General features: G+C 38.1%; 1 protein-coding gene across 2 annotated transcripts in view; it reads left to right on the top strand.

The window, feature by feature from the left end:
• The window catches only part of LOC125155618 (complement factor H-like), a 116611-nt gene that overhangs the window by 77568 nt on the left and 25575 nt on the right, over positions 1-13468 (top strand). For both annotated transcript variants that reach the window (XM_047841071.1, XM_047841072.1), the window contains 2 exons: positions 2757-2951; positions 3282-3458. In XM_047841071.1, coding sequence (XP_047697027.1) covers positions 2757-2951; positions 3282-3458 — 372 coding nt within the window. The remainder of the gene's footprint in view (positions 1-2756; positions 2952-3281; positions 3459-13468) is intronic.

Raw genomic sequence — 13468 nt, 5'->3', positions numbered from 1 at the left:
CATGTCTTCAAGGATCATGTACCACATGGACCCAATTCTGGGATAGCGCCACTCCACCCTGCAGATATGGCTGGTGCCTGCCGGGTCTTTAGTCCTTGAGGGAACAATATACATTTTTCCCACAGTACTCAAAGGAGGGGACTGTTCTTTCCCAGTGCACCCCTGATATCTCTACCCGCCCTGGGGCTGACTCCTCTCCCGCCCCCCCCAGGCGTGTGCACACAGCAGTGGCTCTGGTCCAGAGAATGCCACACACTTTTGAAAACTCTTATCTTCAGCTCCTAAGGCTATTTGCAAAGCAGAGACTGACATTTTCCGTATTTCTTGTTCCCCAGTTCGTGGTCTGGAAAAGGTCTTTCTCTTGTCCTAACACAATGACGCAATCCACAGCTTCTATTTCTCTCCCTTTTGTCTGTCCACAGAAGGGGATCCCTCCCCTCTGTACCCATACTGTTTTATCTCTCCCAATTCACATACACGCATGTCTGTCACACCGAGCTGTCTCCCTCCACCTGTGCAGATTTTTCTGTCACTGCAGATAGATTTCCTGGGTGTTCCAAGTGTTCTGACCCCAAAATAGCTGTGTTTGAAGGACAAGTGAAGTCTTGGTCCTCCTACTTCTCCACCATCTTAACTCCTAACTGATATCCTTTGAAAACCCATAATAGGTGGATAACCAGATTTATTCTAAAATCAGACCACCAGGGTTCAAATCTCTCCTTTACAATTTTACACCAATTTATTTGAGTTCTTTAAGACTCTACTCTTGCAAATCCAAACACGGAAGTTTGCGCAAGGTAGAATGATTGTTAAATGAGACTCATCTGGGATGTATCATGATGAAATTCATCATCCAAGGATAAAGAGAAGTTCATCTAAATCGTCAAAGAGTAGTGGAGAAAAATACCTAGAAGGTTACTTAAGTGGAATAAGACTAAATGAACACTTGATCTCAATATTGGAAGCTTCAAAAATGTGGTGGAAAAAATTTATCAATGAGAGCTATAAAATGGAGGCCAAGAATCTATATCTAGAGAAGGTATCATATACAAATCTTTACTAAAGAAACACATCAGTATATTCAAGTATTTAAGGTGTATAATCTACATAAGTCTGCTGAAACTACTGGAAACTTTAATCAAACAAGAAAGAAAATGTTACCAGTGTACTTTAGAAGGATGAAGATGAGGGGCACCTCGGTGGCTCAGTCAGATAAGCGTCTGACTTCGGCTCAGGTCATGGTTTCTGGGTTTGAGCCCCACATCTGTGGGGCTGTCTGTGCTGACAGCTCGGAGCCTGGAGACTGCTTCAGGCTCCCTCTCTCTCTGCCCCTCCCCTGCTCATGCTCTGTCTCTCTCTCTCTCTCTCTCTCACTCTCAAAATAAATAAATAAACCTTGAAAAAAAAAAGGAAGATGAGGATGATAATGAATACTTGGGGTGTGTGTGTGTGTGTGTGTGTGTGTGTGTGTGTGTGTGTGTTTGGAACTTTTTTCCGTGTGTTGCACAACGGTTCTTGTAATAGAATCATTGTGTGGGGAAAAAACTAATACTGGTATGGCATTAAAAGTACTAGATTATCTCTAAATCATCAAATGAAAACGGGAATTTTTTCTGGGAAATATTATATATAAATGTGTTATAAACAGCATAACACTTAAACATGTGTCAAGAATATTCCATATATAAGAAACTTAATAAAATGCAATTATATTATACCTCTATTACAATACGACATTTTGGTGTTTAAAAAGAATTGAACTATGGTTGCATTAAATGTTCACTTGTATTCAAATATATATATATATATATATATATATATATATATATATATATAATGATATATATGACATGTTATAAACACCTCATATATATGATGTGTACATGTTACAACATATGCCACATTATATATGATATATATGTCATAAATGTGTGCCATATAAACCTTATATACTATGACATACTATGAATAACATTTTAAATCACCTCATGTACATAATATATGTTATATATATTCTGAGACACATGTGACATACTTTAAAACACTGCATTCTCCAATTAATATTAGAAATAACAATCAAATGTTTGCTGTAATCTTAACTATTTGAATATTAAGAAATAGTCCTAGTTCATTTGTCTGATTAAATGAAAACTTTCCTTGATGATTGGTTTCAGGCATTAATTAGAAGGTTAGTTTTCTGTATAATGCGATGAATGGAAAATGTGTTTCTCTATATTTCTTACACTATTTGAATAAATAGAAAAGTAAATTAATGAATGTTTATCTAAAAAAAAAATCGCACTGTTTCCCTACACTGAGGTGGTCTGAGAAGAAAAGGCAGGGCTCTGATTTCTGATGAGAACAGAAAAGAAAATAAAGAAGATAGATGATCTTAGGAATAAAATCAATACTTTCATCTCTCAAACAAGTTGCTCATTTACATACCAGGGCTAGGATATACATAGTCGGTAGAGCATATACATACCCAAATAGATCTGTAGAGTTTTATTTATGAAGAGTCTTCATACAAGTTTATATATCACATGACCCACAAGATATAATTGTAACTTCATTAGCATATCCCAGTCATCTGAATTTTATAACTTCTCTTGTCCTAGAAAACCTGATTCAATGAGTGAAATTAGACTAATAAGAGGATATAATTCACCAGTGAAACAATTCATTTCCCATCTGATTTTTTTCTTAAGGTAAAACATCATTTATACTGTTTTTGTTTGTTTTGTTTTTATTGCAAGGGAATCGTTGTGATTTTCCAGAAATAAAACATGGTAGTCTACACCATGAAAGTAACTATAGACAAAACTTTCCAGCACGTGTAGGAGAAAAATATTGGTATTCCTGTGATCAAAATTTTGTGACTGCTTCACAAGAGCCCTGGGAATATATTCATTGCACACAAGAAGGATGGTCACCAGCAGTACCATGCCGCAGTAAGTCAAACTTTATAATTGTATATGTATAAATATTTCAAATAGTAGAGGGGGGAAAACACATAAGTGAATACAATTAAGCTTAGTATGACTAACATAAGGCCAAAGGATGAATGTTATGAGCAAAAATACCAATATAAGTTTTTCCTTTTATGAAGAGTTCTTCATAAAAATCACACTAAAGATAAAAAGAGAGGCTTTCTGAAAATAACGATATCATTTACAAGGACTTAATTATAAACAATTTTGTACAAATAATTTTTAATTGGCTATTTTCACTGAACTTATGGGTTTTAAAAAATTTTTGTTTCTTATTTTCATTATTTTTAGGACAATGTATCTTCAATCATTTGAAAAATGGAGAGTATCCAAAACAAGGAGTTAAATATGTACAAGGTGAAAATGTAAGCGTTAACTGCAATTCTGGCCACAGTCTTCAAAATGAGCAGACTGTAATGACCTGTACAGAGGATGGCTGGTTCCCTCCTCCTGAATGCATTCCTCTCAGTAAGTAAATGATCTGAGATCCCAGTATATTATGGTTTTCTAACCCTCATCTATATTGACTGTAACAAAATATTTATAACAACTTTCTTATCTCCCCTATGGAACTACTTAGTTTTATTTTTTCCCAAGTGTGTATGAGTGGATATACAAATTTCTTGATACATGTATAGCAAAATAAATGTTTACTGATAGGCATTAGTCAAGAAAACAGTAATGGAAGTACAAGGAACAGACCTCTAATATAGGGTGACACAAGAGGAAGGAGGTAGATGTGGCGGTGTAGGAGGATCCTAGGCTTACCTCATCCCATGAATACACCTAGATAACTATCAAATCATCCTAAATACCCTAGAAATTAACCTAAAGACCAGCAGAACAAATTCTGCAACTGAAGGTAGAGAATAAGCCATGGCAATGAAGTAAGATGTGTAGAGATTCAGTTTTTTTCCCAAACTGAGAAGAAACAGATTGTGAACACTGAGGTGGGAAAGGAGTAGTGGTCAGAGGGAATGGTGAGAGACAGACTGAAGCACAGGTGAGCACACATGAGAAAACAAATCTCCATAGCAATTGGTTTGGAAAGGGAGAGGGGCCAAATTTTGTGAGCTTTGCAAGCAGTGGGGCTTAAAGCCTAGGGTATTATAAGGACGGTGTACTTGGCCCTGGGAGAGTTCAAACAGCATTGAGACTGCTCTTGGAGAAAAGGCAAGCAAAGAGCCTGTGGATATACAGCATGGAAACAGCAATCTGAAGAGCACTTGGAGAACACAGTGGGGAGGTTATTTGCTCACCTTGGAGAATATTGCAGAAAGGCAGCCTTCACAGAGACCCCTCTGGGAACAAAGGAACTGGTAGGTACCATTTCCCTCCCCTGCCCTTCAGCATATAGACATGGTCACCTTTGGGAACCAGCACAGGACCCACACTTGCTCTCTAACTTGCTTCTACCAAGCCCTGCCTCCCCATGCTCCAGTGGAATCACCCTTCCCAGTCACACTTGGCCTCAATCCCAGCACAGTTGGCCCCCAACCCCAAAAGCCCAGACCAAATCCCTGCCCACACCTCATCTCCCAACCTGGGTGTTTGGGGTGCCATGATTCCAGCAGCAGTGGTGAGAAGTCTCATCTCACAAGAAGACCAGAGTGCACCAAGTTGAAACTCACCACGTTCAAGCCAGAGACCAAACACTGCCCACACAGGCAAAGAGAGCCTCTGCAGATGAGGGGCATGAAGGACAAAGCGATCAGGACACAAGAGCAGTGTGAACACAGCACACATTGGAGACACTCCCTGAAGTGCCAGGCCCTGGGGAACAGGGATCACGACACCTCAGGGCACGACAGAACCTCTTTTTCATAAGGCCATTAGCCTCAAGAACAGGAGAAGTAGCTGACTTTCCTAATACAAAGAAGCAGGCACAGAAACTTAGACAAAATGAGAAAACGGAAGAATGATCTGTGAAAGATGAAAGATCTGTACAAGGCCAATGCCAGAGATCTAAGTGAAACAGCTATAGGTAACATGCCTAATAGAAATTTAAAGTAAAAATTATGAGGATACTCACTGGACTTGAGAAAAAAAGTGGAAGACATGAGTGAGACTCTTAATAAAGAGATAAGGAATAACATAGCAGAGATAAAGGATTCACCAAACAAAATTAGAAGCACACTTGATGGAATGAACAGCAGGCTGGAATAAGAAGAGGAACAAATTAATGACCTAGAAGACCATGTAATGGAAAGTAATCAAGCCAAACAAAGAGAAAAAAGAATGGTACAAAATAAGAATACATTTAGGGGAGTCAGTGACTCCATCAAACATAACAACATTCATATTAGAGTAGTCCCAGAAGAAGAAGAAAGAAAAAACATGGCAGAAAGTTTTTGAAGAATTAATAGCAGAAAAGTTCCCTAATGTGGAAGGAGGAAACAGATATCCAGATACAGAAGGCAGAGAACCCCCAATAAAATCAACAAATGCAAACCACACCAAGACATATTGTAACTAAATTGGCAAAACATAGGGCTATAGAAAAAATTATAATAGCAAGACAAAAAAAAAAAAAAAAGGCAGTCACATGCAAGGGAAAACCCATAAGGCCATGAGAGCATTTTTCAACACAAACTTTCCAAGCCAGAAGGGAGTGGAATGATATATTCAAAGTGCTGAATGGGAAATGTACTCTATCCAGCCAAGAATATTCCATCTAGCAGGGCTATTATTCATAATAGGAGAGTTTCCAAGACACACAAAACCAGTGATGTTCATGACCACTAAACCAGACCTGCAAGAAATATTGAGGAGGACTCTTTGAGTGGAGAGGAGAGACCAAAAGTGACAGTATGAAGGTAGGAAACACAAAAGCACTCAAGATGAATATTTCTGTAAACAAATTTCAGTCAAGGAACTCACAAAATAAAAGGATGTAACATATAACATATGACACCATACATCTGGAGAAGAGAGGAGTAATGTTTGGGTTTACACTTACGACCACCAACTTAATATAGACTGCTATATACAAAAAATGTTATATACAAACCTAATGGTGACCACAAATCAAAAATCACTAATGAATATGCAAAGAATAAAGAGAAAGGAATACAAAATATCACTAAAAAACCCATCAAACCATGAAAGAAAGAGAAGAAATGATCAGAGAAAATCTTCAGAAACAACCACAAAACAAGTAATACAATGAAAATAAATGCATATCAAAAATTATTTTGAATGTATGTGGTTTAAATGCTCTAATCAAAAGACATAGGGTGACGGAATTAAAAAAACAAGACCCATCTCTATACTGCCTACAAAAGAATCATTTTGGACCAAAAGACAACTACAGATTGACTGGAGATTGACAGTGAGGGGATGTAGAATATTTATTGTGCAAATGGATGTGAAAAGAAGTTGGAGTAGCAATACTTATATTGAAGAAAGTAGACTTTAAAACAAAGAATGTAATAGGAGACATAGCAGGACACTACATAATAATAAAGGGGACCCCCCAACAAGAAGATACAACTTATATGTTGTGGAGTCACGAGTTGGGTGTATAAATATTACATGCCTCAACAAATTAAAAAAGATCAAAGTCACACCATGAATCTTTTCAGAACACAGTGCTATGAAACTATAAGTCAACCAACACACACACACACACACACACACACACACACACAAATCTGAAAAGGACACAAATACACGGAAGTGAAAATACACGCTAATAAACAATGAATGGGTCAACCAGGAAATAAAAGGAAAAAAAATACATAGAAACAAGTGAAAATGAAAACATAACAGCTCAAAACCTGTGGGATGCAGCAAAACTGTTCTAAGAGGGAAATTATCATAATACAGGTCTACCTCAAGAAGCAGAAAAAAAATCAAATAAACAACCTAACCTGGCACTTAAGCTAGAAATCAACAACAAACAAAACACCAAAAAGCAGAAGGAAGGAAATAATAAAGATTAGAGCTGAAATAAATGATATAGAAACTAGAAAAACGACAGAGAAGATCGAAGAAAACAGGAGCAGATTCTTTGAAACAATTAATAAAATGACAAACTGCTAGCCAGACTTATCAAGTAGAAAAGAGAAAGGACCCAGATAAATAAAATCACAAATAAGAGAGGAGAAATAACAACCAACACCACAGAAATACAAACAACTATAAGAGAATATTGTGAAAAACTATATGCCAACAAACTGGACAATCTGGAATAAATGGATAAACTCCTAGAAACATAAACCTACCAAAACTGAAACAGGAACAAATACTGAACAGGAACAAAAACTGATACATGAATTCAACAAAGTCGCAGGATACAAAATCAATGTACAGAAATCAGTTGCATTCTTATACACTAATAATGAAACAATAGAAAGACAAATAAAGAAACTGATCCCGGGGTGCCTGGGTGGCGCAGTCGGTTAAGCATCCGACTTCAGCCAGGTCACGATCTCGCGGTCCGTGAGTTCGAGCCCCGCGTCGGGCTCTGGGCTGATGGCTCAGAGCCTGGAGCCTGTTTCCAATTCTGTGTCTCCCTCTCTCTCTGCCCCTCCCCCGTTCATGCTCTGTCTCTCTCTGTCCCCAAAATAAATAAAAACGTTGAAAAAAAATTAAAAAAAAAAAAAAGAAACTGATCCCATTCACAATTGCACCAAGAAGCATAAAATACCTAGGAATAAACCTAACCAAAGATGTAAAAGATCTGTATGCTGAAAACTATAGAAAGCTTATGAAGTAAATTGAAGAGGATATAAAGAAATGGAAAAACATTCCATGCTCATGGATTGGAAGAATACATATTGTTAAAATGTCAATACTACCCAAAGCTATCTACACATTCAATGCAATCTCAATCAAAATTGCACCAACATTCCTCTCGAAGCTAGAACAAGCAATTCTAAAATTCATATGGAACCACAAAAGGCCCCGAATAGCCAAAGTAATACTGAAGAAGAAGACCAAAGCGGGAAGCATCACAATCCCAGACTTCAGCTTTTACTACAAACCTGTAGTCATCAAGACAGTATGGTATTGGCACGAAAACAGACACATAGACCAATGGAAGAGAATAGAAACCCCAGAACTAGACCCACAAACGTATGGCCAACTCATCTTTGACAAAGCAGGGAAGAATATCCAATGGAAAAAAAGACAATCTCTTTAACAAACGGTGCTAGGAGAACTGGACAGCAACATGCTGAAGGATGAAACTAGACCACTTTCTTATACCATTCACAGAAATAAATTCAAAATGGATAAAGGACCTGAATATGAGACAGGAAACCATCAAAACCCTAGAGGAGAAAGCAGGAAAAAACCTCTCTGACCTCAGTTGCAGCAATTTCTTACTTGACACATCTCCAAAGGCAAGGGAATTAAAAGCAAAAATGAACTATCGGGATCTCATGAAGATAAAATCTTCTGCACTGCAAAGGAAATAATCAACAAAACGAAAAGGCAACCAACGGAATGGGAAAAGATATTTGCAAATGGCATATCGGACAAAGGGCTGGTATCCAAAATCTATAAAGAACTCACCAAACTCCACACCTGAAAAACAAAAAATCCAGTGAAGAAATGGGCAGAAGACATGAATGGACACTTCTCTAAAGAAGACATCCTGATGGCCAACAGGCACATGATAGATGCTCGGTGTCGCTCCTCATCAGGAACATACAAATCAAAACCACACTCAGATACCACCTCACGCCAGTCAGAGTGGCTAAAATGAACAGGTCAGGAGACTATAGATGTTGGCAAGGATGTGGAGAAACGGGAACCCTCTTGCACTGTTGGTGGGAATGCAAACTGGTGCAGCCGCTCTGGAAAACACTGTGGAGGTTCCTCAAAAAATTAAAAATAGATCTACCTCATGACCCAGCAATAGCACTGCTAGGAATTTACCTAAGGGATACAGGAGTGCTGATGCAGAGGGGCACTTGTACCCCAATGTTTATAGCAGCACTTTCAACAATAGCCAAATTATGGAAAGAGCCTAAATGTCCATCAACTGGTGAATGGATAAAGAAATTGTGGTTTATACACACAATGGAATACTATGTGGCAATGAGAAAGAATGAAATATGGCCTTTTGTAGCAACGTGGATGGAACTGGAGAATGTTATGCTAAGTGAAATAAGTCATACAGAGAAAGACAGATACCATATGTTTTCACTCTTATGTGGATCCTGAGAAACTTAACAGAAGACCATGGGGGAGGGGAAGGAAAAAAAAAAAGGTTAGAGAGGGAAGGAGCCAAAACATAAGAGACTCTTAAAAACTGAGAACAAACTGAGGGTTGATGGTGGGTGTGAGGGAAGGGAGGGTGGGGAGGTAATGGGTATTGAGGAAGACACCTGTTGGGATGAGCACTGGGTGTTGTATGGAAACCAATTTGTCAATAAATTTCTCATTAAAAAAAAAAAGAATTTGGGAGTTCCCCAAATAAACCTTGCCATGTTTATATTCAAAAAAAAAGAGGGGCGCCTGGGTGGCGCAGTCGGTTAAGCGTCCGTCTTCAGCCAGGTCACGATCTCCCGGTCCGGGAGTTCGAGCCCCGCATCGGGCTCTGGGCTGATGGCTCGGAGCCTGGATCCTGTTTCCGATTCTGTGTCTCCCTCTCTCTCTGCCCCTCCCCCGTTCATGCTCTGCCTCTCTCTGTCCCAAAAATAAATAAGCATTGAAAAAAAAAATTTAAAAAAAAGAAAGAAAGAAAGAAAGAAAGAAAATTGAACAGATCAATTACCAGAAATAAATAAATAAATAAATAAATAAATAAATAAATACATACATACGGGATAGAAGGAACATACTTAAAGATCATAAAAGCCATTTATGAAAAGCCCACAGCTAACATCATCCTCAACGGGGAAAAACTGAAAGCTTTTTCCCTGAGATCAGGAACACGACAAGGATGCCCACTCTCACTGCTGCTGTTTAACATAGTGCTGGAAGTTCTAGCATCAGCAATCAGACAACAAAAGGAAATCAAAGGCATCAAAATTGGCAAAGATGAAGTCAAGCTTTCGCTTTTTGCAGATGACATGATATTATACATGGAAAATCCGATAGACTCCAGCAAAAGTCTGCTAGAACTGATACAGGAATTCAGCAAAGTTGCAGGATACAAAATCAATGTACAGAAATCAGTTGCATTCTTATACACTAACAATGAAGCAACAGAAAGACAAATAAAGAAACTGATCCCATTCACAATTGCACCAAGAAGCATAAAATACCTAGGAATAAATCTAACCAAAGATGTAAAGGATCTGTATGCTGAAAACTATAGAAAGCTTATGAAGGAAATTGAAGAGGATTTAAAGAAATGGAAAGACATTCCCTGCTCATGGATTGGAAAAATAAATATTGTCAAAATGTCAATACTACCCAAAGCTATCTACACATTCAATGCAATCCCAATCAAAATTGCACCAGCATTCTTCTCGAAACTAGAACAAGCAATCCTAAAATTCATATGGAACCACAAAAGGCCCCGAATAGCCAAAGGAATTTTGAAGAAGAAGACCAAAGCAGGAGGCATCACAATCCCAGACTTTAGCCTCTACTACAAAGCTGTCATCATCAAGACAGCATGGTATTGGCACCAAAACAGACACATAGACCAATGGAATAGAATAGAAACCCCAGAACTAGACCCACAAACGTATGGCCAACTCATCTTTGACAAAGCAGGAAAGAACATCCAATGGAAAAAAGACAGCCTCTTTAACAAATGGTGCTGGGAGAACTGGACAGCAACATGCAGAAGGTTGAAACTAGACCACTTTCTCACACCATTCACAAAAATAAACTCAAAATGGATAAAAGACCTAAATGTGAGACAGGAAACCATCAAAACCTTAGAGGAGAAAGCAGGAAAAGACCTCTCTGACCTCAGCCGTAGCAATCTCTTACTCGACACATCCCCAAAGGCAAGGGAATTAAAAGCAAAAGTGAATTACTGGGACCTTATGAAGATAAAAAGCTTCTGCACAGCAAAGGAAACAACCAACAAAACTAAAAGGCAACCAACGGAATGGGAAAAGATATTCGCAAATGACATATCGGACAAAGGGCTAGTATCCAAAATCTATAAAGAGCTCACCAAACTCCACACCCGAAAAACAAATAACCCAGTGAAGAAATGGGCAGAAAACATGAATAGACACTTCTCTAAAGAAGACATCCGGATGGCCAACAGGCACATGAAAAGATGTTCAGCGTCGCTCCTTATCAGGGAAATACAAATCAAAACCACACTCAGGTATCACCTCACACCAGTCATAGTGGCCAAAATGAACAAATCAGGAGACTATAGATGCTGGAGAGGATGTGGAGAAACGGGAACCCTCTTGCACTGTTGGTGGGAATGCAAATTGGTGCAGCCACTCTGGAAAGCAGTGTGGAGGTTCCTCAGAAAATTAAAAATAGACCTACCCTCTGACCCAGCAATAGCACTGCTAGGAATTTATCCAAGGGATACAGGAGCACTGATGCATAGGGCCACTTGTACCCCAATGTTCATAGCAGCACTCTCAACAATAGCCAAATTATGGAAAGAGCCTAAATGTCCATCAACTGATGAATGGATAAAGAAATTGTGGTTTATATACACAATGGAATATTACGTGGCAATGAGAAAAAATGAAATATGGCCTTTTGTAGCAACGTGGATGGAACTGGAGAGTGTGATGCTAAGTGAAATAAGCCATACAGAGAAAGACAGATACCATATGGTTTCACTCTTATGTGGATCCTGAGAAACTTAACAGGAACCCATGGGGGAGGGGAAGGAAAAAAAAAAAAAGAGGTTAGAATGGGAGAGAGCCAAGGCATAAGAGACTGTTAAGAACTGAGAACAAACTGGGGGTTGATGGGGGGTGGGAGGGAGGAAAGGGTGGGTGATGGGCATTGAGGAGGGCACCTTTTGGGATGAGCACTGGGTGTTGTATGGAAACCAATTTGTCAATAAATTTCAGAAAAAAAAAATTTTTTTTAAATAATAAATAAATAAATAAATAAATAAATAAATAAGAGTTAATGCCTATTCTCAAACTACTCCAAAAAAAAAAAAAAAAGGAAAAGAAGGAAAAACTCCCAAATTCATTCTATGAAACAGCACTACCCTGATACCAAGCCAGATACAGCCACCACAAAATAAGAGAACTATAGTATATGTCAATATTTCTGATGAATATAGATGCAAAAATGCGTAACAAATACTAGCAATCTGAATCCAAGAATAAATTTTAAAAAATTATTCCCCACAATCAAGTCATGTCTGTTCACGACTTATACCCAGTGATTTCTTCCTGAGTTGCAAGGATGGTTCAATATTCACAAATCAGTCAATGTGTGATACATCACATCAATCAAATCACATCAGTAAAAGAAAAGATGAAAACCATATAATCACTTTAACATATACCAAAAAAACCATTTGACAAAGTATAACATCCATTCGTGATAAAAGCTCTCAACAAAGTAGGGTTAGAGGGGACATACCTCAACATAAGAAAGGCTATACATGAAAAACCCACAGCTAACATTGTCTTTAATGGGGGAAAATTATGAGCTTTCCTCCCAAGGTCAGGAACAAGACAAGACATAACAAGACGAGGAGGTCTACTCTTCCACTTTTACTCAATAAAGTACTGGAAGTCCTAGCCACAGCAACTAGAACAAAAAGAAATAAAAGGCATTCAACTCGGTTAGGAAGAAGTAAACCTTTCACTATTTGCAGATGACATAATATTCTATACAGAAAACCCAAAAGACTCCACCAAAACGTGCTAGAACTGAAGTGAAATCAGAAAGCTATAGGATACAAAATCAATGCACAGAAATCTGTTGCATTTCTATATAACAATAATAAAGTAACAGAAAGACAAATTAAGAATACAGTTCCATTTACAATTGCACTAAAAATAATAAACTACCTAGGAATAAACCTAGCCAAAGAGGTGACAGATCTGTACTCTGAAAACTATACAACACTGATGAGAGAAGTTAAAGACAACACAAAGAAAATGGAAAGGCATCCCATGTTCATGGGCTGGAAGAACAAATATCGTTAAAATGTCTACACAACCCATAGCATTCTGCACAATCAATGCAACCCCTACCAAAATACCAACAACATTTTTTATAGACCTAGAACAAACAAGCCTAAAATTTGTATGGAACCACAAAAGGCCCTGGTTAGCCCAATCAATCTTGAAAAAGAAAAGCAAAGCTGGAGGCATCATAATTCTGGACTTCAAATTAATATTACAAAGATAGTGATCAAGAGCGTATGGTACCCAGAAATAAACCTACAATTATACACTCAATTAATTTTTAACAAAGCGGATTGAATATCCAGTGGGAAAAAGGCAGTCTGTTCAACAAACGATGTTGGGGAAACTCCACAGGAACATGCAAAAGAATGAAACTGAACCACTTTCTTACACCATACACAAAAATAAATTCAAACTGGATTAAAGACCTATATG

This window comes from Prionailurus viverrinus, chromosome F1 (assembly GCF_022837055.1).
Source record: "Prionailurus viverrinus isolate Anna chromosome F1, UM_Priviv_1.0, whole genome shotgun sequence".
Lineage (NCBI taxonomy): Eukaryota > Metazoa > Chordata > Mammalia > Carnivora > Felidae > Prionailurus > Prionailurus viverrinus.
Note: the sequence above shows the minus strand (reverse complement) of the source record. Positions and strands in the feature narration are given on the sequence as shown.